Raw genomic sequence first — 24,014 nt, 5'->3', positions numbered from 1 at the left:
TCCCTTGAATGGTGTTCGCAACCTTGTATTTATAGAAGCAGATATGTGGTGCGGCTTCACTAGTAGAATTTGATTTCAATTCAAACTAGATAAGTGAGAGCCTATCCTTTAGCAAATGACAGAAAGCCATCATCACCTGACTTTTCTTCGGTATTATCACTGTTATTCAAAAAACCCATGTTTTTCCCTTCTTATCTTCTGGATGCATTCCACGTGGCCATTTCCTTATCTCATGATAGGCCAAAGCCTATCATCACCACCTATTTGCCCGTGTGCAGCCATGCATGCCACATGCTTTTCTTCAAACCACACGCACACATGCAAAACACCTACTCTGAAAATGCATAGCCGTACCACACTTAAGCCACGTGCACAGAACCAACCCAAAAAACATGCATTAGGACAGAATCCCAATATTGCAAAATAACGGCATGATTTGGGTTTCTTAATGCGATTGAAGAACTTGAAAAACTATCCAGACCAAGTGCACGCAATTTGATATCAAAAACTTATCTTCGATCTTCTAATCCGATAGCATTCAATTTTTTGGACTCCTTAATTATCTCCACATTTTTAGAAATAATTTTCCTAATAATTCCCTAGATAACATCATGATTATTAAAATCATAATATTATCTAGACAAATTATTAATCAATTATCTCAACCTTCTTCCAATCCAATGGCTCAAAATTTTACTCATTCTACGGTCTCAATTGCTCAGGCCAATTGTGTAAAATCAGGTTCAAACAGGTGTGTACTCCACAACTAATCCCCATTTTTATAATAAAAAAAAAAAAAAAAATTAGGGATCCATTCCCTTAAAGGTTTCCTATATACATATATTTATGTGACCAGACCAATTGGTGTGATTGAGAACAAAAGGAGAACAAAATTTATTCTGCACATGTAATTTGCCCAATAGTAAGAGAATACACACCATTCCGCCATATATCTTATTGATGCTTATACTTCATCATACAATATTCAAAAGGATTTTTGACTAAAATGGTTGCTGAGATTAACCTAACTCCTCAGTTTAATCACTAATAAAGTTTGTCGATTTTTATTGTTAAGGACTAAACTGAGAAGTTAAGACAATTCTCAAGATTATTTAGGTTAAAATGCCTATTGAAAACAGCAAGCATATTTAAGAGCCTTCATATTCTCTAGCTCTCCTAGCATTTTCTTTGATTGCCACTTGATATTTGAGAAATTGCATTATATGATGAACCACCTACGCTCCATGCTTTGGCAGCACTTAATTTAAGCTCCTTAACCCTACCTCTTATTGCTTGACCATCTTTGTCCACCATGATCTTTCTCACCATTTCCTTTATCTCTTCTCTGTCAACCACTTTCTTCGATGGAAGCACTTTCGATCTGACGGCAACACCAAGTTCCTCAGTCAACATTGTAGCGTTCATCCTTTGCTCCGCATGGAGTGGCCAAACGATCATCGGTACTTCATTGGTGATGCTCTCGAGGCTTGAGTTCCATCCACAGTGTGACCAAAATCCTCCTATTGATGGATGACTTAAAATGTCCACTTGAGGCGCCCAAAGATGCACAGCCAACCCAACGTCATGGGTCCGGGTCAAGAATCCCTTGGGCAAATATGTTGATGGGTCATCGTCTCGGTTACCTTAAATAAAGATATTAAATGTAAGTGAAAGTATCGATTGTAACACAATATCAATAATTTATCAAATACTATAAATTAGTACATTTGCACAGATAAAAGTTTCTACGAAGATAACAAATAAAATTTGATGATATATATTAGGTAAGTTTGAAAATTACCTGAAGTGAAATAAGCAGCATCTGCGGATTTAGCCGGTGGTCGTACAACCCAAATGAATCTTTGTTTACTCAACTCCAAACCCCAAGCCATTTCTGTCATCTGCTCAAAGGACACAGTCCCTCCACTCCCTAATGACACAAATATCACAGATTCACAAGGTTGCTTGTCTAGCCAATTAAACAAGCCCTCCTCCCTTAGACCGGTTGAGGTTGAACCGGCTGATTGGACCGGCCTCGTCAATGGTCCAATGGGATAAACTGGCACCTTAGCCACTCTACCCAAGAGTGCCTCATCCCGTAACGCATCTATTGTTTTGTGCTCCAAGTCCCCCCATGTGTTCATCAAAATCCCATCACTCTTCGGGAAATTAGTACCTATCCTTACATATTCCAAATATTGTTGGTCAGTCCGGTCCAGCATCGGGTCAACCACGTCTTCGGGCTGAACGGGCTTGCAACCCGGAATTCTCAGCGGTTCAGTCTGGTCCACGTACTCTCCTTCCACTTCTTTATCAAAAACTGGCACGTAGACAGTCAAAGCTACCAACCATGCAGTGCTAGCAACGTAGACGTACTTGGGAATCCCCAGCTCGTCGCCGATGGACAGAGATTCGGTGCTGAAGAGGTCCACGATAAGCACTGTAGGACGAAGGGAAGACTCCATTCCAAGTATGGCTGACCGAAACGCAGGTCGTACTTCACGCATCATGACTGCAAGGAGGGTAGCGACAGCAGCATCGGGGCCAACACAGCCGGAAATGTCGGGCGGTGGGAGTTCAATAATGTCAAAAAATTTGGGGGTGGCGGCTGCCTTGAGGAGCTCAGACTCAGTCTTGGAAGTAGGAGATGGGATGGCGAAGATCGTCACGGTGAAATTCCGGTGGGTGACAAGTCGTTTTGCGAGTTCGAGGGCGGGGATGAGGTGGCCGAGGCCTGGGCTGCAAAGTATGGCAGCATGTGGCTTTGAGCTCATGGTAGACGGAGACCAATGGCTTTAGCCTTTAGTGCACCGCTTGGGCTTTTTTTATTTATTTGAACACAAGCGCACCGGTTGAGCTTTAAATAGGGAAAACAAGCGAATCAAAATAATCCTTGCTCAAAAATCGTTGGACAAGATTACTTTTAGATTAATACCTTAACTAAGATTAAAAATTAAATTAAATTCCTTAACCTCATGTCCATATCAGCATGCATATTCCACCTCGTACTTTATTTTTATTTTTGTTTTAGGATTTTTATTTTTGTAATGCATTTTATAATTAACTCATTTTCCCATTACAAATCTCATAAAAAAATTGAAACATAAAATCAAAAATTTGTATTTCTTTAATAACTTATTTGCTTCACTTTGACTAGCATATGAGCACACACAAAGTGTGTGAGAAAATTTTTTATTTTTGTTTTTGAAGTAGAATAAGAGAGGAAGAGAGTGATAGAGAATGTGGGAGTGGAAATTTTTTTTATTTTTTATTTTTGTAATTAGAGATATGTTAGGATTACATATAGGTGAGGCCTTGAAAAAAAACAGCAAAAATTGGTTGTGTGAAATTACATTTCTACCTCATATTTCTTATTCATGTTCCATTTTAATTAGAAGGTTAAACTGGTAATTTTATAAAATTTTGGTTAATAATGAGTGTTTTATTAATTAGTAGAGATTATGTATGTTGAGATCACCAATAATTTAAAATTTGGCCTTTCACATAGAGCTAAGTGCTATATAGCGACAACAACGGTAATAGACTTGGATTTCATTTAAACATTTTGTCGAATACCAGGGAACCTAAAAAATGATTATTGCCAGCAGCTTGACTAGGTCTTACTTGATATTTAACTTGATTTGATTTTGGCTAACGTTTTGAGTGGTTCAAATATTTTTGGAGCAGCCCAATAGTGTTTTGGCTGCCATGATTCGAAAAGTTAGTTGCAGCCAATTTGATATTTTTGTATATTTATAAAGTTGATAATATCAAATGATTTTCAATTTCATCTTATTGGGTGCACATTTATTCTCGGGTAATGTTTTTAAATTAAATGATGTGGTTATTAATGATTAAATTATAAATTAAGTATTGATTAAGATATTTATTTTTTATTAATAAAATATCATTTAATTTATTAATTAAAATTAAAATTTTAATCTTCTAATATTACCTTAGCCTTTGTCCTCACACCCGCACAAAAGGACAGAAGAAAAATGTTCTGTGGCTTTTGATTATTCTTAATAGGGAAAACAAGCGAATCAAAATAATCCTTGCTCAAAAATCTTTGGACAAGATTACTTTTAGATTAATACCTTAACTAAGATTAAAAATTAAATTAAATTCCTTAACCTCATGTCCATATCAGCATGCATATTCCACCTCGTACTTTATTTTTATTTTTGTTTTAGGATTTTTATTTTTGTAAAGCATTTTATAATTAACTCATTTTCCCATTACAAATCTCATAAACAATTTGAAACATAAAATCAAAAGTTTGTATTTCTTTAATAACCTATTTGCTTCACTTTGACTAGCATATGAGCACACACAAAGTGTGTGAGAAAATTTTTTATTTTTGTTTTTGAAATAGAATGAGAGAGGGAGAGAGTGATAGAGAATGTGGGACTGGAAATTTTTTTTTATTTTTTATTTTTTTAATTAGAGATATGTTAGGATTACATGTAGGTGAGGTCTTGAAAAAAAAAAAACAGCAAAATTTGGTTGGTGAAATTACATTTCTACCCCATATTTCTTATTCATGTTCTGTTTTAATTAGAGGGTTAAACTGGTAATTTTTTAGAATTTTGGTTGACAATGAGTGTTTTATTAATTAATAGAGATTATGTAGGTTGCGATCACCAATAATTTAAAAGAAAATAAAAATTTGGCCTCTCACATAAAGCTGAGTGCAATATAGCGACAACAACAGTAATAGACTTGGATTTCATTTAAACATTTTGTCGAATACCTTCTGCGCTAATTTTAAGGGACAAATTATTATGGTACGTTTACGTAAGGGTAATCGAAATAAGAAAAGGGAATTGAATTTCGATTATGGAGTATTCCGGTGGTTACTAAATATTAAGTAATCAAAAAAGTGGTGGAGCTCACACGAAACAAGGAATCCAAATCCTGAAATTGGAGGAACGGGATTCCCTAGTTTTGTGAGGTATTTGATTCCCTGAGGGGTAAGGAAAAAGGAAATGCATCTTTTATTCCTATTATGCCCTCACTTATTTCTTATTATCCCAACATTGCCCTTCATTTGACACTCATTATGTCATTTTTAATAAATAAATAAAACCTATTTATATATTTTTATATAGATAATTTTATTTTATAAATTTAATTTAATTAATTAGTATGAAAATAATTTATTTATGTAAGGGCAATTTAGTCATCAACTTAGTTTTCATTCCTATTGAAGTGAATTAGTAAACAATTTATATGGACTCAACATCATTCTTATCATCTTTTAATAAATAAATAAAACCTATTTATATATGCTTATATAGATGAATTTTATTAAGAATTTAATTTAATTAATTAGTATGGAAATAATTTATTTATGTAAGGGCAATATAGTAATCAACCTAGTTTTCCTTCCGATTGAAGTGAATTAGTAAACAACTTATATAGACTCAACATCATTCCTACTCCGATTCCAGACAGGTTTAATAAACAACTTCAACAAAAATTTGATTATGATTTCACCTCATTTCAATTCCTCCTCAATCCAATTCCCCCTCAATTTAATTCATCTCAATTTGATTACGAATTAATAAACGCGTCATTAACGTTTCATAAAGTTTTTTTACGACTGAAAGGACAACCGCCCCTCTTGCTATTATGTGGCCACCGTTCAAAGATGACAGATATAAACCGGCAAGGAAAGCTAAGTCTCCTGGCAATTTTTATCTTTATTTGATGAGCTGACAAATACTTTTCTGTAGTGGAGTTTTCTGGGTGTCGTTGATTGCGAATTATTTCAAGAGGCGTATTCAAATGAAATGCTACAGAAGGACCGGCATCAGTGAAAGGTACAATCATATTTCTCTCTTTCATTCCTCTGAAAATATCTTTCTATGATATGTTACCGAGAAATAAAACAATGACAATCAGATCAATAATTGTCTTCTAGTTAATTTAATTTCATATTTTCTTTTAATTTCTTACGTATGAGTAAATATGAGAAATATTGGAATGAAATTGAATCCATAATCTTCTTCTCTCAATTAATTCTCTGTCCTGCCCATGTCGGCTGTCACCACCCCCTCCCAGACAAGAGACTCCACACCAACCTTTAATTTTGATAGAATTTATTGACGAAGAGACTTGAGGTTTCATCATAAAATCAAAGGAAAATTAATGAAAATGGCTTGAAAACTTTGAGTTTTAACGATAAGGACAAAATAAAGGGTAAAGTGAATAGTACTAAGTTAGTGTAAAAATATGGTTTTTCGTTAAAGTGAATAATACCATGAGCTTTTCGTTAAAATTTCCTAAAATCAATTGACAATATGAAGAGTAGTTTAATCTCTTATAAGCCCTTACAAGGTTTTTCCTTTCATCTATGTGAAACTCTTTTATCTTCACATTCGCACACGACCCCCTCATTTGTGGCGAATTTTCAAGTCAAACACGTGGACAACACGAATTTGGTGACGTGGAGCATGTGTAGCCGTTGGGCCAACATGCCCTGTTACCATGAAAAAAACTGAAGTTCTAATATAAAACTAATTGGCAATATAGAGAGTACTCTCACCTCTTATAAGCCCTTATAAGATTTAGTGAGACTTTTTTACATTGACATTCCACAATTAATAATAATTCATAGGCAGAAACCAACTAGGCAAACAAATATCATGGAACTAGTGTACGAAGCTTTTACGCCAATCAGTCAAAACATGTGTGCATGATTCACGGTTGAAGGTACGCCATAATACAATATTGATGTACCGATATACACATAATTATAATATATTAGTTTATAATATTAAAACATAAGGCCTCAGAGCAACTCTGATGCAGTAATTGCTCAGGTAATTGGACAAAAGCAATTAATACTATAGTAAATAACTGGCGGTGTGTCTCTATCTTGTAAGTGAATGATTAGGACAGTGGCATTAAAAAGTTATTTAAAAAAAAAAAAAAAGTTATTTTTTTAATTAATTAAAAAATTATGTTTTATTTCAAATAAGATTTTTAATAAATTTTGTCACGCCACATGTCATTATCCAAAGTTACAATATTTTCTAAATAGATTTTCGATTATATTTTTAACAAATCCCCATAGCGCCACGTGTTATGATTCTGCAAGAATTTCGTAGATAGGTTTTCAATAAGAATTTTAACTAATCTTGTCGCGCCATATGTCACTATCCAAGAATATCAACAGATTAATTTTCTTTATTTTTTCAAATTTTAAGTTGAAAAAATCTAGACCATTGATGATAGAGCCATTACATAATCAAACAGCCTACGATACGTTCCATGTACTTGTCATTAGGAATGAGTTCATGTGATAGTTCGTCTCGGATTTTTTATACCGTAGGGGTGAAATGACGGTTTTTGACACACCCCGACCCAGAAAGTTCACTTGGACCCTGAATCGAGCTGTGTTGGCCGACACCTGGAAGGTGACGAAGCCTTAAAATGTGATAGAGTGTAGAAAAATGTGAATAATTTGAACCTAAAATTTTTTAATACCAGAGTGCGTTGTGAGCGGGAGCGAACACATTTCACACACGATGTCAGAGCATAAGTAAGGTACATGAGTGTGGGTAAGAATCATACCCTCAAAAATATCCATCAATACTAAGATTCACCACAGATCCTTGTCGATACAAACTCAGCAGCTAAAACCTGGAGGGCACCAAACAGAGAGTGTGAGTGAGTAATAAAACCAAGCTTCCTAAAGTTGTTACCTCTCTAAAAGTAATGCTCTTAAATGTAAAACCCGTATTGTTTTCCATAAGACAATACAACATATATACATATATCCAAACCATACTTAGAAATGGCCAAAACCACGGTTTACCATCAACTCCACCATGCATTAATAAGTAGGCCAAATGAACTTAATCAATACAAAATGATATATCAGTCGGAGTCATCTAATATGACATGTACAACTTATCCATATCTCATCAATCATGACTAGCATATAAGTCGGAGTCACCTATAGTGACCTGTACGACTTATTCATATCTCATCAATCATGGCTAGCATATAAGTCGGAGTCACCTATAGTAACATGTACGACTTATTCATATCTCATCAATCATGCTAGCATATAAGTTGGAGTCACCTATAGTGACATGTACGACTTATTCATATCTCATCAATCATGCTAGCCAATAGCTCAATAAGTATACATGCACACGAGTCGGAACCACCTAAAGTGGTCTGTACGACAAGACTGGGTGTAAATAAATACGCTCAAGTGCTACGATCACGTGAAGACTGTGCGAATAATCGCGGGTCACCTACGAGTCGGAACCACCTAAAGTGGTCTGTACGACAGGACTGTGCACCTACCTTGGATCCAAGGTGAGCGTAAGGTGTGGGAGGTGAACATCACGTGAAGGACTGTGCCCTAGCCACGGGTGGGATCACTAACACCGGGGTGCAGGTTTATGAGCTATAATATATCTCAACACAATCATACTCACTAACGTCACTAACATCAACATGTACTCACCTGAGGCTTACCTGAGCGTCCGTGGAGTCATATAGCACTTCAAAGCATTCACAATAGTCAGGTCCAGGTAATATCCATATGAATATGTCATGATGCAATCTAAACCCAAACATTTCATGATATTCCCAAAATATATAATACGGCGTAACATGTACAATCAATAACACCCTACTCCCAAACTATTTACTTTTGAAAGTAATCATTAGTGATAAGCCCAATTAGACCCTAGTTACATTAACTATCATTACTTACCTTTCCTTACTTCAATTTCTTGATTCTTCACGCATTGATTTATGATCAACATTTAATCACCAAATCATAAAACTAAATCTCACAATTCCCACCAATGTCCATCGCATTGCTCAATTCACTAAACAAGGCTATTATCTCAATTATTTAATCTCATTTATTATATGGTTGCATCTAACGTCTTGTTAGACTGCCTACATACCCTAAACAGGGATCAAGCCATTCGTAGTTCGCAATGATTAATTGTAGGTAACAAGCATAGATCACTATAGAAGTGTTTGTGTAACTATCAATTATATGCCTATGAAAGAAAAAGACCTACTCACCTGGAGTCCACGCTATGATTATCTTGCACACACATCGAGACATCACGATCTATTGTCGCTTGTGACCAATTATCAAATCATGTCTCAAAGTTCTTACCGATAGAATACATAATTTACATAAAACATATCCTCAAGGACCTTCAATAATAAGAATCTATAGGTCTCTCTCAACTAGTAGACTAGGAAACCAATATGAAACATCGTCATAAGATATATTTTTATGCATTAGAACTATTTGTTGAAATGCCGAAGAGCAAGTGTGTGGATTTTAGAAGCACCTATTTTGAATTCATATTCCCTCTTAAGGATCACCGGGACATCAATTTTGGTGCCTTGACTGTCAATTTACATGTTGATTTCCTAGTGTTATTCACTAGTAACCTTGACTTTCGGCCGGTATGGGATCCCAAAGATGCATTGGCTCAAGCTGTAAAGTTGTAACTCTATTTTCAGTGCAAGGAGGGCAAGCACATGGATAATCTCTTTGATGTTCACAAACTTTTGCACTTGTTAGCAGTGTCTAGTAACATAAGAAGACCATTGCTTTATGAGATTGAGCGGTACAAAAAGAAAGCCTTAATTGAGCAACTGGGTTGTCTTGCCATCCAGCTCCACTGTTCTGATTTCAATTTAGAAACAAATAATGCAGAAAACTGATGCGAGATTTATACGCACACAAACTAAACCCTATTTGTGACAATTGTAGTAATGATGTAAGTAGGGATCGTTCTAACCGGGGATTAACTAGGGGTGCTAAACACTTGACTCAAATAAATAAAACTAACTTTTAAAACACTAAGACAAACCAAAAGACTCAAAACAAGTTCAAAAGACTCCAAATACTTAAAAACATAAAATAAGATAGATTTGAACGACTAAGACTTTAACAAAATATGGGGGGGGGGAATTGAGTTGTTTTTGACGAGATTAAATTAAATGGACAGATTATAATTAAGGGCAAAATGTAAATATGAATGCGATGAAAAATATGGATGATGGAATAGCTTAAGGGGTTCTTCTCCACACATGTCACACTTGCATACAAGATTGATTTTCGGTTGGTCTTTCGATAAATTATGAAACTCAACACTCCGGGTTAATTAGGTCCGCTTAAATTAACCGTCAAGTTCTCCTTAAGTTAATGAATTGGATGGGTTTGCGCAACGCAATTCACAACATTCTCCAAAAGTCCTTTACGTGAACAGCACAATAAAGATACAATCAAATATCATTAAGCATCATGAAAACTATAAGTGTTGACGAGGCCTTTGTTACTATGAAAAGCATGAAACTAGTGCCAAGAATTCATTTAACGCGATTGTTTATAAGCAACCTCCACTACTTGTGAATATAAGTTCATAACGATTAAGTGAAACTCACTTATATTCTAGCGTCATATTCATGCATGAAAATTAAGCGTGCACTCTCAATAAACATACATAAATAAGTTATCAATCAAACGGTTAAACAAATTGAATCCACAACTTATGAAATTCCAACCAAAAGTAATCAATTCATATTGCAAGCATAAACATGTATTTTGAATCACCCCCTAGCTAAAGGGGGGTTTAGTTCCTCATGATTACAAAACAAAGAGAATTGAAATTAAACATTGAAATCAAAGAAACACCTAAACATTCCAACAACTCAAACTTGAATTGTATGAACGTTTAGGCCCTCTTCTCTTCCTCTTCGTTGCGGCACAAGGTCTAAGGAAATGTTTAGGGCTTTAGGTGTAAGTGGAATGGAGTGGGGAGTGGTTGGAATGGCTACAATGGAGGAGAAGAAATGGTGCAGAAATGGAAGGGGATTTGCACGGCAAGGGGAAGTGTTTGTGTTGTGTGTTGTGTTGTGAATGGAATGAATGAATTGTGGCTGCAATGGATGCTTATTTATAGGTAAATAAGAGGGAACATGACAGCTAGGAAGTGGGTGGAAATGTGGCTCCAATGTTAGTGAATGATTATGAGTGAATGCATGTGGATGTGGCTAGGTTGGAAAGCTGGAATTGTGATGGGAAAGCCACGACAAAGGGAGGAATTTATGTGGCTGCATGTTTGGGTTTGTTTAAAGGGTGCATGTGGGTGAATGTTAGGTTTGAAATGCATGTGGAATGCTGGAATTAAGGTGGGTTATGCACGGCAAAAGGTGGGTTGATTGATTGAGTGTGCATGTGGCTGTTTTATGAAGGGAATGCTAGGTTGGAAAGCATGTGCAATGGCTGGAAATGAGTGTGTTTTGGACGGCACAAGGGTGGAAAATGAATGTGTGGCTGCATGGTTAAATGATTAAGAGTGAATGCATGTGAGTGACAACTAGATTTGCTTGGTGGAAAGCTGGAAATGAATGGAAATGCACGGCATAGAAGTGTTTTGGTGCATGTGGCTGCAATGTTGTGCAATGATGGAGGAATAAGTGCATGTGGTTGAATTGGTGGTGAATGTGCATGGTAAAGAATGGATTTGGCTGCAATGGTGTGTAATTGTGCTAAGGTTTAAGTGCATGAAATGGACCCAAATTGCTCCCCCTTGCATGGCAAGGAATGGTGTTTGTGTTAAGCCCACGGCAAGGTGAATGTAATTGGGTTAGGGCCATTGTTTTGTGTCCTCAAGTGCATACAAGGCCTTCAATTTCATCCAACACTTGGGCTCCAAGCATAAGCTATCCATCCTTAGCCCAATAGTACTCCAAAAGGCCCCAAAATGCTCCACAATGCATCCTTTCGTCAAACACGTTCTATGATCCTGAAAACACACAAAAGAAGCATAAAGGACTAAAATAACTAAAGAAACATAACGTAAATGTACGAGAACAAGCCATTTAAGTCGCATGAATATGCTCCTATAAAAAACTGGTCCAAATAGCACAATGGCGCTAATATTACTATAGCTACGTTCCTTATTGTTTGTACAAATGTTCCCGGTTGTGAGGTTCCTGGTGGGTCCATTGGATAGAGCCTGAAGAAGCATAAGGCGGCGGGGCCAAAGAGACCTGTGAATTTGCTGCAGATATTTATGGAACTTGATGACCATTTTTTCATGGCTTCGAAGAGTGCCCATGATAGTTCCAAGATGTTGGAGGCCCTCCGGCTCCACTATCACTCCAATTTTGCTGATAACCGAAGGCACATTGATCACTCTGCTAGAGGTTCCATGCGTTGTTTTACAATTTGGCACAATAATTTAACTTTGATGGCCAATGGTGTTTTCTCCCCTTTCATGAGTGGTTTGACTAAAGTAATTTCCACTTTTACTTTATCTAGACATATGATTGATACTATGTCATCAGTTTGTCTACTTGTCTCCGATTACAACATTTATGCTATAAAGTTTATCCTTGGAAACACACATATTGTCTCTCCTCCTATCTATTTTTTGGGGTACTTATTTATGAACACAATGGGCAGCCAACTGCTTCATGGCCGAAAAAAGAAGCACACTCATCCGTGGTCTGATGACTTTTTTGATGTCATATGGGAGGCCTTCTTGATAGCTACGTGTTGGCTTTTCAGAATGGCAGAAGAAGACATGAGGTTCATATGGACATTCATGAGGCATAAGAATCTGGGTTCCAGTTTAGTTGTTTGTTGTCGTCTCCAATCAATTAAGACTTCAGTTCGACCATCTTTGAAGGGAATTTCCTATCTATTTGAGATTGCCCAAGCTGGTGCTGAATGGGGAGTTATCTTTGACACTATGCTGGCAGAAGAAGATGCAGTTATCCCAATTGTTGAAATACGACAACAGTTTTTTAGATACACGTTGATTTGTTCTTCAATTTGTACCTGTCTTTGGACTATGATAGGAAATGATGTTGTTGCTCATAAGTTCTACTTCAATCATATGCTAATGCTGTCGGAGAACGGGTTTGGTTTGAGCCCTTCCTTTTAGGCACAGTTTCTGCTCTGTATCTATCTTACATCAGCCACCATAGCCTATAGGATATTTAAACAACGCTATTCTGGATTATTAATGTTCATTGAGCATGTGACTTGGATCACTTATGCGATTCTGCAGTATTGGAATGACTACATACATGCGGTGCTTGCGTGTGTAGCTTTAGCGCTCTTTTCAATGTATAAGCTGGAAACTATTATTGTTGGCAATATTATTTCATTTGCTGCTACTTATATCACTTGCATGAGCTATTGGTTTACTCCAAAAGTTTCTTTCGATGATAATCGAGTCTGGAATCGTAACGTGTTCGTCTCATTAATTGTGTGGATGGATCTTTTACTGGGAAACATTGTCCCAATAGAGCTGTTAGTTCCTCACCTCTTATATATCAGCTCACCGGGTTATCTACAGTTTGTGGAAGCTGACCAATTAAGGCGGGCACTCAGAGACCACATACTTTTCCCAACCGACATTTACTATACGACTTCAGGGATATCAATCATTTTTCTTAATGCCTCCAATTTCATAGTTTTGAAGATTCCAATGGAACTAGCAGTTGTATCCAACGAGTCACACTCAGTTCTTGTCCAGCATTCTTTGGTTTTGGACCTCTGAATTCTCTCTTGTTTACTTTGTTACATGAATCTCACCAATTGAAGTACAATATGACAGTTGAGACGTGCGGCACAAATCCACTGTCACTTTGCACTGATTATATATCAAAACTTTCATGGATTATGGCTACAACAAGGCACTTTATGATATGGCATCATAGTGTCAGCTTTTCTGTATTCCACCAATGGCCTGCCATCTTCTCTAATTCTTCCAGGTCTTTTGGTTCTTTGGGTCTATTGTTTGGCAAAAATTGGCTATATCACATGCTTGCTAGACTTGTGGTCTATTTGGCGAGTCCCACTGCACTGGTTTTGAAAGCATTTATCATGCTAATTTTTTCCTTTTGGAACCCCAAGGCTTAGGAGCACAAGCAGCGCAAGCCTCTACATACCAACTTGACGGCATGATGACATGCCTTATTTTAAGGGGGAGGAAATGTTAGGATCCTAGTTATGGGGTTGATATCTTCATGGTATTTTGTCTTATCCTAGTAGTAGTTGATTTCATCAAACAGTAGTGAGGGTGGAGATGTGTTCCAATCAGGGCACACCTCCTCTAGGGTTGTATATAATCCTCCTTTTACCATTTGGGAAGGGCACAAATGAAAAGAACTGTTATTTTATTTCTTACTTTAGCTGCATTTTCTTTTTCTTCTCCATTCCTACGGAATGGGTCCCTATCAAAGATCGGGTCTGGTAGGGAGGGATCAGGAAATGAGGTGGGTCGGGTTTGGGAAGATAGGTGGATGTAGAGCTTAAATCAGAAATCGCGTTGGGATCCGAGTCCGATAGGGAGGGATCATGAGAGGGAGGTGCGTCGGGTTATGAGGTGTTGGTGAGGGAAGGGCAGGTGCGAGTCAAATAGGGAGTGAGGAGTCGTGGTCCTCATCAATATTTTTGCAACTCTCGTAGCATTTTATTTGATTGCCACTTGATATTTGAGACAGTGAATTATATGATGAACCACCTACGCTCAATCCTTTGGCAGCACTAAATTTAAGCTTTTTAACCCTACCTCTTATTAGCTGACCATTTTCTCATCATTTCCTCTATCTCTTTTCTCCCAACCACCGTCTTCAATGGTAGCACTTTTGATCTGACGGCAACACCAAATTCCCTAGTCAAAATTTTAGCATTCATCCTCTGCTCTGCATAGAATGGCCAAATGATCATCGGCACTCCATTGGTGATGCTCTCGAGGCTTGAGTTCCACTCATAGTGTGACCAAAATCCTCCTACTGATGGATGACTTAAAATGTCTACTTAAGGGGCCCAAAGAGGCATAACCAACCTAACGTCATGGGTCCGGGTCAAGAATCCTTTTGGCAAATAGGTTGATGGGTCATCATCTCCATTTCCTTAAATAAAGGTACTAAATGTAAATAAAAGTATCAAATATAACACAATATCGATAATGCATAAAATATTGTAAATCAGTACATTACACTAATAAGATTTTTTTTTTCTCTAAAGATAACAATTAAAATTTAGTGATATATATTAGGTAAGTTTGAGAATTACCTAAAGTGTAAAAAAACAGCATCTACGGATTTAGATGGTGGTCGTACAACCCAAATGAATCTTTGTTGACTCAACTCCAACCCCCAAGCCATTTATGTCATCTGCTCAAAGGACATGGTCCCTCCCCCCCCCCTCCCCCACTCAGTGGCGAAGCTACATAGGGGTGAGGAGTGGCGTCCGTCCCTCCCCTCGTCGAAAATCAAGCCCAAGAGCGGTGGTTCTGCTCCTCTAGTCCCGTCGGAAGTGATGAAGTTCGTCTGTGTTTTATGGGTTCATTGCTGTTGTGCAACTCTACTGCACGCAAGTTCCCTTTTTTTTTTTTTGTAAAAAACCAGGCCAAAACGACGTTGCTTTGGCATTGGTTAAAAAAATTTAAAAACTCCCTTCAGTGGGACGATATCGTTTGGGTTATTGAGTTAAAAAATAAATAAATAATTAAAGGAGACCACTCGTCCCTCGTTGCCTTCACTATCCTAGACCCCTTACCTTCCAACTTTCAAACCAATCAGAGAGTAGTAGCGTCCTAAATCCCAACCGCAACATCCTGTTAGCCTTCCTTGCTTCCAAAGTTCAAGCCACCTCCTTGCTGCCAACTTCCAAGCACCATCCTTTGGTTTGGTTGGCCATTTCTCTCCAAATTTTTAGATGAAATGTTTAATTTCTAAATTTATATTATCCCTAACCCTAATTCATTATTTAATACAAAATGTTGTTTAATTTATATAGAATCATGGAGTAATTGATCAACATGGTTAATGACTATTAATTATGGATTATTGATAAGAAATTCTATAATTATTGATAAATGAAATTGTTATTTAGGTTAAAAATTAAATTTCTGATTATAGATTAATTGATTATTGATATTGATTAATTGAATTTTTGTTTATTGAATAATTTATATGATTATTGGCATTGATTGGTTTAATTAGTTATTTGTCATATACTCATATAGTATATTCTACTCTAAGATTAAGAATCTAAGATTTTTTTTTTCTTCGCATTATACAATTAATTAATATAAAGATACTATAATGAACCTATTATGCAAAGTTTTCATGGTATGAAACGTTGTCGGCAATTATTGTAATGTGTTTGTATTCATAAACCATGGAAGAAATTACTATGAAAGGATTTGATTGTTGTGATTTTTTTGAATCTTGCACTCTTTAAGTCCCCCCCCCCCCCGGGCCTCCCTCCAATCCCCGACAAATCCTGAATTCGCCACTACCCTCACTCTCCCTAATGCCACAAATTCACAGGGTTGCTTGTCCAGCCATTAAAACAAGCCCTCCTCCCTTGGACCGGCCTCGTCAATGGTCCCATAGGATAAACTGGCACCTTAGCCACTCTACCCAAGAGTGCCTCGCCCCGTAATGCATGTAATGTTTTGTGCTCCAAGTCCTCCCATGTATTCATCAAAATCCCATCACTCTTCGGCAAATTATAGTACCTATCCTTACGTATACCAAATATTGGTGGTCACTCCGGTCCAGCATCGGGTTAAGCACGTCGTCGTGCTGAACCGGCTTGCAGCCCGGAATTCTCCGCGGTTCAGTCTGGTCCGCGTACTTTCCATCCACTTGTTTTATCAAGAACTGGCACGTAGACAGTCAAAGCTACGAACAATGCATTGCTAGCAATGTAAGAGTATTTGGGAATCCCTAGCTCGTAGCCGATGGACAAAGATTCTGCGCTGAAGAAGTCCACGATAAGCACTGTAGGACGAAGAGAAGATTCTATTCCAAGTATGGCTGACCGAAACGCAGGTCGTACTTCACGCATCATGACTGCAAGGAGTGCAAAGGCAGCAGCATCAGGGCCAACACAGCCGGAAATGTCGGGCGGTGGGAGGTCAATAATGTCACAAAACTTGGGGGTGGTGAATGAAATGCCTCGAAGAGCTCACACTCAACCTTGGAAGTAGGAGATGGGATGGGGAAGGTCGTCACGGTGAAGTTCCGGTGGATGACAAGTCTTTTTGCGAGCTCGAGGACGGGGATGAGGTGGCCCAGGCCTGGGCTGCAAAGTATGGCTGCATGTGGCTTTGAGCTCACGGTAGACGGATAGCAATGGCTTTAGCCTTTAGTGCACCGCTTGAGCTTAAATAGGGAAACCAAGTTCAGTTGCGCCTTGTACGTGGGGGCTTCAATTGAATCAAAACAATCATTGTTATTTTATTTTATTTTTTTGGTAAAAAAAATCATTTTTTATTTTATTTCGATGTTTTATACAATTGACTAGGGGAGGATTCACTCAGGATCAGAGTGCTCCCAAAGAAGTACATGTAAAGACCTTCAATGACCACCCAACGATTTGGGTAGATGGTTAAAGAGAGAAGACTATCAAGACTATACAAATGTTGTGCAACAGAAGTTTTAAACCAAGAAGAAATATCTGATTTCATACGAGGAGAAACATAGAAAAGACCACCATGACTTTGCTGTTCTTAAACCTTGGTTCCAACAAAGAAAAAAAAACTTTCTCGCTCCATTTCCCATTGACCAACTCCCCATTTTTCTTTTCTTTTTTGATTTGTTGCCCAATTAGGTTGTGACACCTAATATTAAATTAATAAAGAGACGGTGTATGCTCAACCAATACTTTTTATACCATATGTTTGATACAGTTTTTTTTTTTTTTTAAATTCACTATAAATTCATACGACCTACGAAAAATATTTTGTAAAGTACTAGGAACTCGTAATCACTTGAACTTCATCTAATACCATCAAATTCACTAAAATATTAAGCAAAAATTGTGATATTTTTTGTACATTATATGTTAAATAACAAACCCAAATTTTCAATACAAGTATAGTTAATTTTTTTTTAAGTGTAAATAGACACTTATTTATATGATATATAATAAACTTACTTAAATCTACCTAGGTCCCGTCTCGGCGGTAGGCTTCAACAACCTGCTCGGCTAGCGTCTAGTGTACCTTAACTAGGAGTACCCATTATTAAAATCTTGAATCCACTGCAAATGATATTACTATTTTATTTAAATTTTATAAAGGTCATATTATTGTGGCTGTAAAAAACTCGTTTAGTCTTCAAGTTTTTTTTTTTTTTTTTTCCCACTATATACAGATTCTTTAGAGTTGCTTTTGCCCTTGTTGCAAAGAAGTAATAAATGAGGACTGGTAGTTGGTATTTTTTTCAAAAAGCAGTTGACAAACTTTATCCAGTGCGTGACCTAATTGTAATTTTGTTTTAATGCGGAGTCGAAATTTGGCCCCAGGTTCACCAAAAGATGATAGATGTTAACTGACAAAGAAAGCAGTAAGTCTCTAGACTATTTTATCTTTGAATTAATCTCTGTTTACTATTTTTATGTTTCGTGATTTTCAACATTTAATACATCAAGTTTTTTCCCTTCCAGAGTTATATCTACAAGTTTTTTTCGTTCCAGAGTTATATCTAAAATGTTAATTTTGAAACAATCTCATACATCCGTTAGTCAAATTGTTAAGTCTGCCGTTAACTGTTGACGTGACGTCTATATATACAATGAATGAGAGCCACATATCATTAAAAATATTAAAATAATTAAATAAATAAAAGTATTTATTAAAAAAAAAAAAACAACAACAACAACAACAAGAAGGAAAAAGCCCAGAACCCTTGCAAATCAAAACAACAAAATATTCCGATCAAATCATCCCCAAACCCAATCTTTCAATTCAATCCTCCACTCTCAAACTCTAAAGTTTAGTTCTTTCAGTTCAAAAGGAAAACCCCAATTCAATTACTTTCAAAGCTTTAGTAAAATTCAAATTGAAGAACGATATTGAACTCAAATCATCACCAACCAAAAAAAAAAAAAAAAAACAACAACAACAAGAAGGAAAAAGCCCAGAACCCTTGCAAATCAAAACAACAAAATATTCCGATCAAATCATCCCCAAACCCAATCTTTCAATTCAATCCTCCACTCTCAAACTCTAAAGTTTAGTTCTTTCAGTTCAAAAGGAAAACCCCAATTCAATTACTTTCAAAGCTTCAGTAAAATTCAAATTGAAGAACGATGTTGAACTCAAATCATCACCAACCCTCGTCTCCCTTCGACGCATGATGTTGCGCGAGACGTTAGTCTGGGTACAAGAGGTAGTGGCGGAGCAACTGGAGGAGCGCCAAAGCGACTGGGTTTATTGAATCGCAGCCAGGGCCGGCCCTGAGAATTTGGGGGCTTTAGGCGAGCCTTCGAAGTGGGGCCCTAAAATTCTTTGATCTATGGTTCTTTGTATATTGATTTGTATAAAAAAGAATTCGCTAAATACAAAAAAAAGTTCTATTTTCACATTAAATATCATTAAAAATTAATATCAAAAGAAGATAAATATACAAACATTACTTAAACATTGCACGATTCACGTTTTGATGTACTAAATATTTGCAGTCAAGAGTCTAAGATTGAGAGTGAAGAACAATAAAACTTGATGATTAAGAGATTAAATAACAATAAAACTTGATTGACAAGTATAATAAATTCAACACCAATTGTTTCTCTAGTGTTTTTTTCCTTCTAAAATCAACATCACACTAACGAATTGAATATTAAAATAATCCATTGAATAAAAAGTTATTGAAAAGAAATATATAAATTCAAAGGTTTGATTACCTTAAAGTACAATCTTTAAAACCATATGATAGTTGGTTTAAACATTCAACAGAAATGGAGATAATGGGAAATTGGTTTAAACATTCGATAGAAATAGAGAGAATGAGAAGTTGAAAGAAAAAAAGATTGCAAAGAGACTTGAGTTTTATAATTTTATATGCATTTGGACAGATGGATTGGGAGTTGGACAGATGGATTGGTAGTAAATTTGAAAAACAAGAAAAATCAAGAAAAATCTAGTAACTAAAAGGCAACTTTGTGTTTCGAACTCAACACACTAAAAGGCAACTTTGTGTTTCGAATTCAACACCCTAAAGAAAAATGAAGCCAACATTTCCACTGCACTAACAAATGAATTATGACATTTCTTACTTTTTTTTTTTATATTTATATGTTAATTACTAGACATAAAAAAATTTTGCGGGCCCTAGGCAGGCGCCTACTTGGACTACCCTAAAGGCCGGCCCTGTGATGATATCAATCATTTGATAATCAAACAGACTCCCCACCAACCTTTTGATCTAACTGATGAATTATCATTCAAAACCAGAAAGCAAATACGCAAAGAAAAATCCCAGAATTAGTGTACGAAGGTTTTACGCCAATTGGTCACAACATGCATGATTCACGTTTTGAAGAGAAACGCTAGTTTTTATTTGGTTAGAAGTTGATTCTGTTTTGTTCTCGACTTCTTGCACTAGCTCTCCTCAATTAGTTCCTTGGCAATTGAGGGTGGAGTGGAGAAATTGCTTGCATGGAATTTCCCAATATATTTTTGATCTTCTAACATTTGTAGGGAAGGTAATCAAGTCAATGATACCCTTACAAATCATGGTTCCTCTTCTATTTGTCTTGTTTGGAGGAGTCTCCTCCTGATTTCATATTGCCATATTACCATCGTGATTATGTAGGATTTCCACACTATCGCTTTAGATAGGTTTCTTTTGTTAGCCTTGTTATATCTTGTATTGATTGTTGGAGGGTTCGTTTTACGCCTATTGTCGTGGTTAGAATTAGACTTTATATCCCCCCTTATGTCTATAATTTTCTTAATCTTTAATAACTCTACCTCTTTATCATTTCCCATAATAGCGATGTTGGAGTAATGAGTGTAATCATGTGTATGTTGGTACAATATTGTTTGTAGTGTATTAATTTATAGGGTTAATCTCATTATACTATCCTGAAATTTCTTGGTTTTCAATATTTGATACACCAAGTTTTTTTTGTCCCAGATTGATACCTAAAGTCATAATTTTGGGACACTTTGATAAATTCGTTAAGTTTTCAGTTAGATGATGATGTGGCACCCACGTGGACAATGATTGGACGTCACATGGTAATATGGGTCCACGTGAATATTAAAAAAATTTAAATTCTAATTTTTTTTTTTTTTAAAAAAAAGTCTGATGACTCTCTTTTAGAATTTAAAATTTCTAAATTCTAAATCGAAATTGGACCATAAAACTTGTGTTTGCAGCCACAAATCAACGGCTCGGGATCTCCGAACAAGAACAAGCCCATGAAGAAGAAGAAGATGCAGATGAGGAGGTGAGAGAAGAGCTTTGAGAGAGAAGAACTTTAAAACCCCCATCCCTCATGCCATATTGATATGTGGTGCTCAGTTATTGTCCACATGGGCAGTGGCGGATCCAGGATTTCAAGATCGGCGGGTCCCAAGATAAAAGTTTTAAAAAAAAAATATTAGACTAGTTTGGTTCCATATCACTATTTTTTTTTTATTGAATTTGGTTCATTGAATAATCAAAATTAATCAACCACATTAAGTGGCCCAATGGTAAGGTGCGGATTTCGGCTCTCAAAATACAAAAAAAAGGAGGTCCAAGGTTTAAGGCTTCAAGCTGGTGAGTCTGCTTGACTGTGGCCAAGAGAAAGCTGAAATGCCTCTGTGAGTCTTCCAGGCCCCTAAAAATGGTGGATAACCATGGCTTGCCACTAGTTGTCCCCCTTTTTTTTGTTTTTTTAAATAATAATAATCAAGATTAATCTCAAAGATGAAATTTGTTAATGTAACATATATATTACAATTGGGAGTTGAGACTAGAGTATAGGATTAAAAAACTTAAATGAATTTGGAAGAAATAAAATTAGGCAACTAGAGGTGGTGGAACGGCAAATGGTGCTGGGGGATGGGGTAACTTGAGTTTAAAGTTGGGAGGTTGCGACGATTGGGGGTTAGGAGTTCTTAAATATAATTTGGGAATACTGGAAAGGACTAGGGTTCTCGGGCTTTGTATAAAAAATAGAGATATTTTAGTTTTTAAATCTTTTATAATTACCTGACTAAAAAACGCTATCGTTTTGGCTAGGTCTTTTAAAACAAAAATTAGAAACCTCTTCTTCTTCATTATAAGCACTTCTGCATGCACATCCATAGAGGCAACAAGCCGCTCCACTGCATCTGCCCAAATTGTTGGAGGATCCCGAAGTTCGATCACAAGTGTTTCTTCGGGCTTCCGGAGGGTCCCGGGACCTCCTGGGTCCCTATATGGATCCGCCCATGCACATGGGCGCCACATCATCAGTTAACATATGTTCTAATTGAAAACTTAACGGATGTATGAAAGTGTCCTAAAATTATGACTTTAGGTACCAAACTGGAACGAAAAAAACTTAATGCATCAAATGTTGAAAACCAAGAAACTTAAGGATAGTAAACTTAGATTAAACCCAAATTTATATTATTAAGGCATAAAACTGGTTAAACATTCAGATAATGACACAATTACCCATTTGTTTACAAGTAATAAAAACACAATCAAATAAAAAATGAGGAGAAGATGGTAAAAAACCATGTGGAGGAGAAGTGTTACAAAACCTCCCCACTCCGTGCCCCTCTCAAGGCAGTTAGTGTTGGAAATGTGCCCTAAAACCAATCATATGATGATACTTTATGGACATTTCACATGTTAAACTAATCTAGTTTAATATTAAGGGCAAAGATTATTGTTTGAGCTGTCTCATATAAATGTTATATGCTTAAACGATAAGTCCAAGGAATATGTGATTGGAAGAATGCGATCTAAAGAAGTTAGATTCATGAGACCATTCTTTCGTAGACACATCCTAAACGTTCCTGATCATAGGATTGCCAATTGGGCATTGACAGTCCGTTAAGATCAGTACGTGTTGTGTCTTCTCTCAGGGAGAGTGACTAGTCTCGAGTCATTGGTGTGAGTGACACCAAGACAAGCATGTAGGTGCTCAATAGAGAATGGGTTCACTGAACACGATCAACGAAGAGTTCTCATATTCATGTCACATGAGAACTCATCGTTGGGATAATGCAAATTAGTCTTTTGACCTGAGGCATCACAGTTGTCTTGTGGTTAGGTCCTTAATCTTTGATTATGTCAAAGTCACTCCATCAGGAGGGTGTCCACGACATCGTTGGGGTTAAGCCACTTAGCCATGGAGGCAAGTGAATACGCAACAAGGGATCTCTAACCTTCAAACTGTTTGAGGGAGAATACTCTATGATATGATTTAGAATCTCTGGCCAGAGTATGAATGAGATGTTGGAATGTGTTCCAAATCACATTCAAGGTAATCATATAAGCACAAGACTCACATTGGATAGTAGACATAAATAAACTATCAAACCAAACAATGTGGTCAAGAGTATTGTATTAGAGAAAGACCGTATTGCATTTGTAATCCTAAAACTGAATAGGTTCTCCACCTCTTCTGATTAGCTTGGGTAACCATGACATGCTGCTAGGCGTCAACCATGGTTTGTGGAAGCCCTAAAAGTGTATTATCACTAACGGGAGAACTGAAAGTAAGTTCCAATTCACAATCGATTTGAAAGAGTTTGAATCGCCCACTGCCTCGCTAAAAGGAACCTAATGGATCGTACACCGTGTAAGGTAAAGATTGAAGATTCAACGGAGATGAGTAAGAATAATTAAATGGTTTAATTATTTACGGCAAGGATTAATTAATATGTTAATTAATCAAACGAATAAGTTCGTTAAAGACCTCGGGATAGTTTTGGACCTTAAGGCCCAATGGGCGTTGAACGTCAAGTCCATTGACTTAAGTTGTATGACAACTTAATGAATAATGATTCACAAAGGCCCAAATAGCCCAATAAATCCCCTTAAATTCGGCCATTTAGAGGAGGGTAGTGAACTTGGCTTAATTGCAAGTTTGCCATTCCATTGTGAGGTGGTATAAAGACATCTTTATAGCCATTTCATCCTTAGGGTTTTCTTAGGAGTAAAGATGAGAACAAACTCTCCTTTCTCTCTAGAAATGGCCGGCCACCCTT

General features: G+C 36.7%; 1 protein-coding gene and 2 pseudogenes across 1 annotated transcript; all 3 read right to left on the bottom strand.

Annotated features, from left to right (window-relative positions):
- Positions 1-923: 923 nt before the first annotated feature.
- LOC137748818 (anthocyanidin 3-O-glucosyltransferase 5) lies at positions 924-2,835 on the bottom strand. The gene is made up of 2 exons (XM_068489008.2): positions 1,802-2,835; positions 924-1,643 (listed from the first exon to the last, which is right to left on the bottom strand). Exons 1-2 carry the CDS (start codon positions 2,772-2,774, stop codon positions 1,177-1,179), a joined length of 1,440 nt encoding a protein of 479 aa, XP_068345109.2. The 5' UTR covers positions 2,775-2,835; the 3' UTR covers positions 924-1,176.
- An 11,595-nt stretch (positions 2,836-14,430) lies between these two features.
- Positions 14,431-15,637, bottom strand: LOC137747808 (anthocyanidin 3-O-glucosyltransferase 5-like; annotated as a pseudogene).
- A 736-nt stretch (positions 15,638-16,373) lies between these two features.
- On the bottom strand, positions 16,374-22,260 carry LOC148698702 (anthocyanidin 3-O-glucosyltransferase 5-like; annotated as a pseudogene).
- Between the last annotated feature and the right edge of the window lie 1,754 nt (positions 22,261-24,014).

Source organism: Pyrus communis, chromosome 2 (genome assembly GCF_041283825.1).
Source record: "Pyrus communis isolate YQ-2024b chromosome 2, ASM4128382v1, whole genome shotgun sequence".
NCBI lineage: Eukaryota > Viridiplantae > Streptophyta > Magnoliopsida > Rosales > Rosaceae > Pyrus > Pyrus communis.
The sequence above is the reverse complement of the archived record's forward strand: the minus strand, read 5'-3'. Positions and strand labels throughout refer to the sequence as shown.

Bases quoted from the DNA above. Each gene is read 5' to 3' on its own strand.
- LOC137748818 (XM_068489008.2), bottom strand. From the start codon at position 2,774: ATGAGCTCAAAGCCACATGCTGCCATACTTTGCAGCCCAGGCCTCGGC. The intron at 1,644-1,801 runs GTAATTTTCAAA...TCTTTATTTAAG, and splicing joins TGCTGCTTATTTCACTTCAG to GTAACCGAGACGATGACCCA.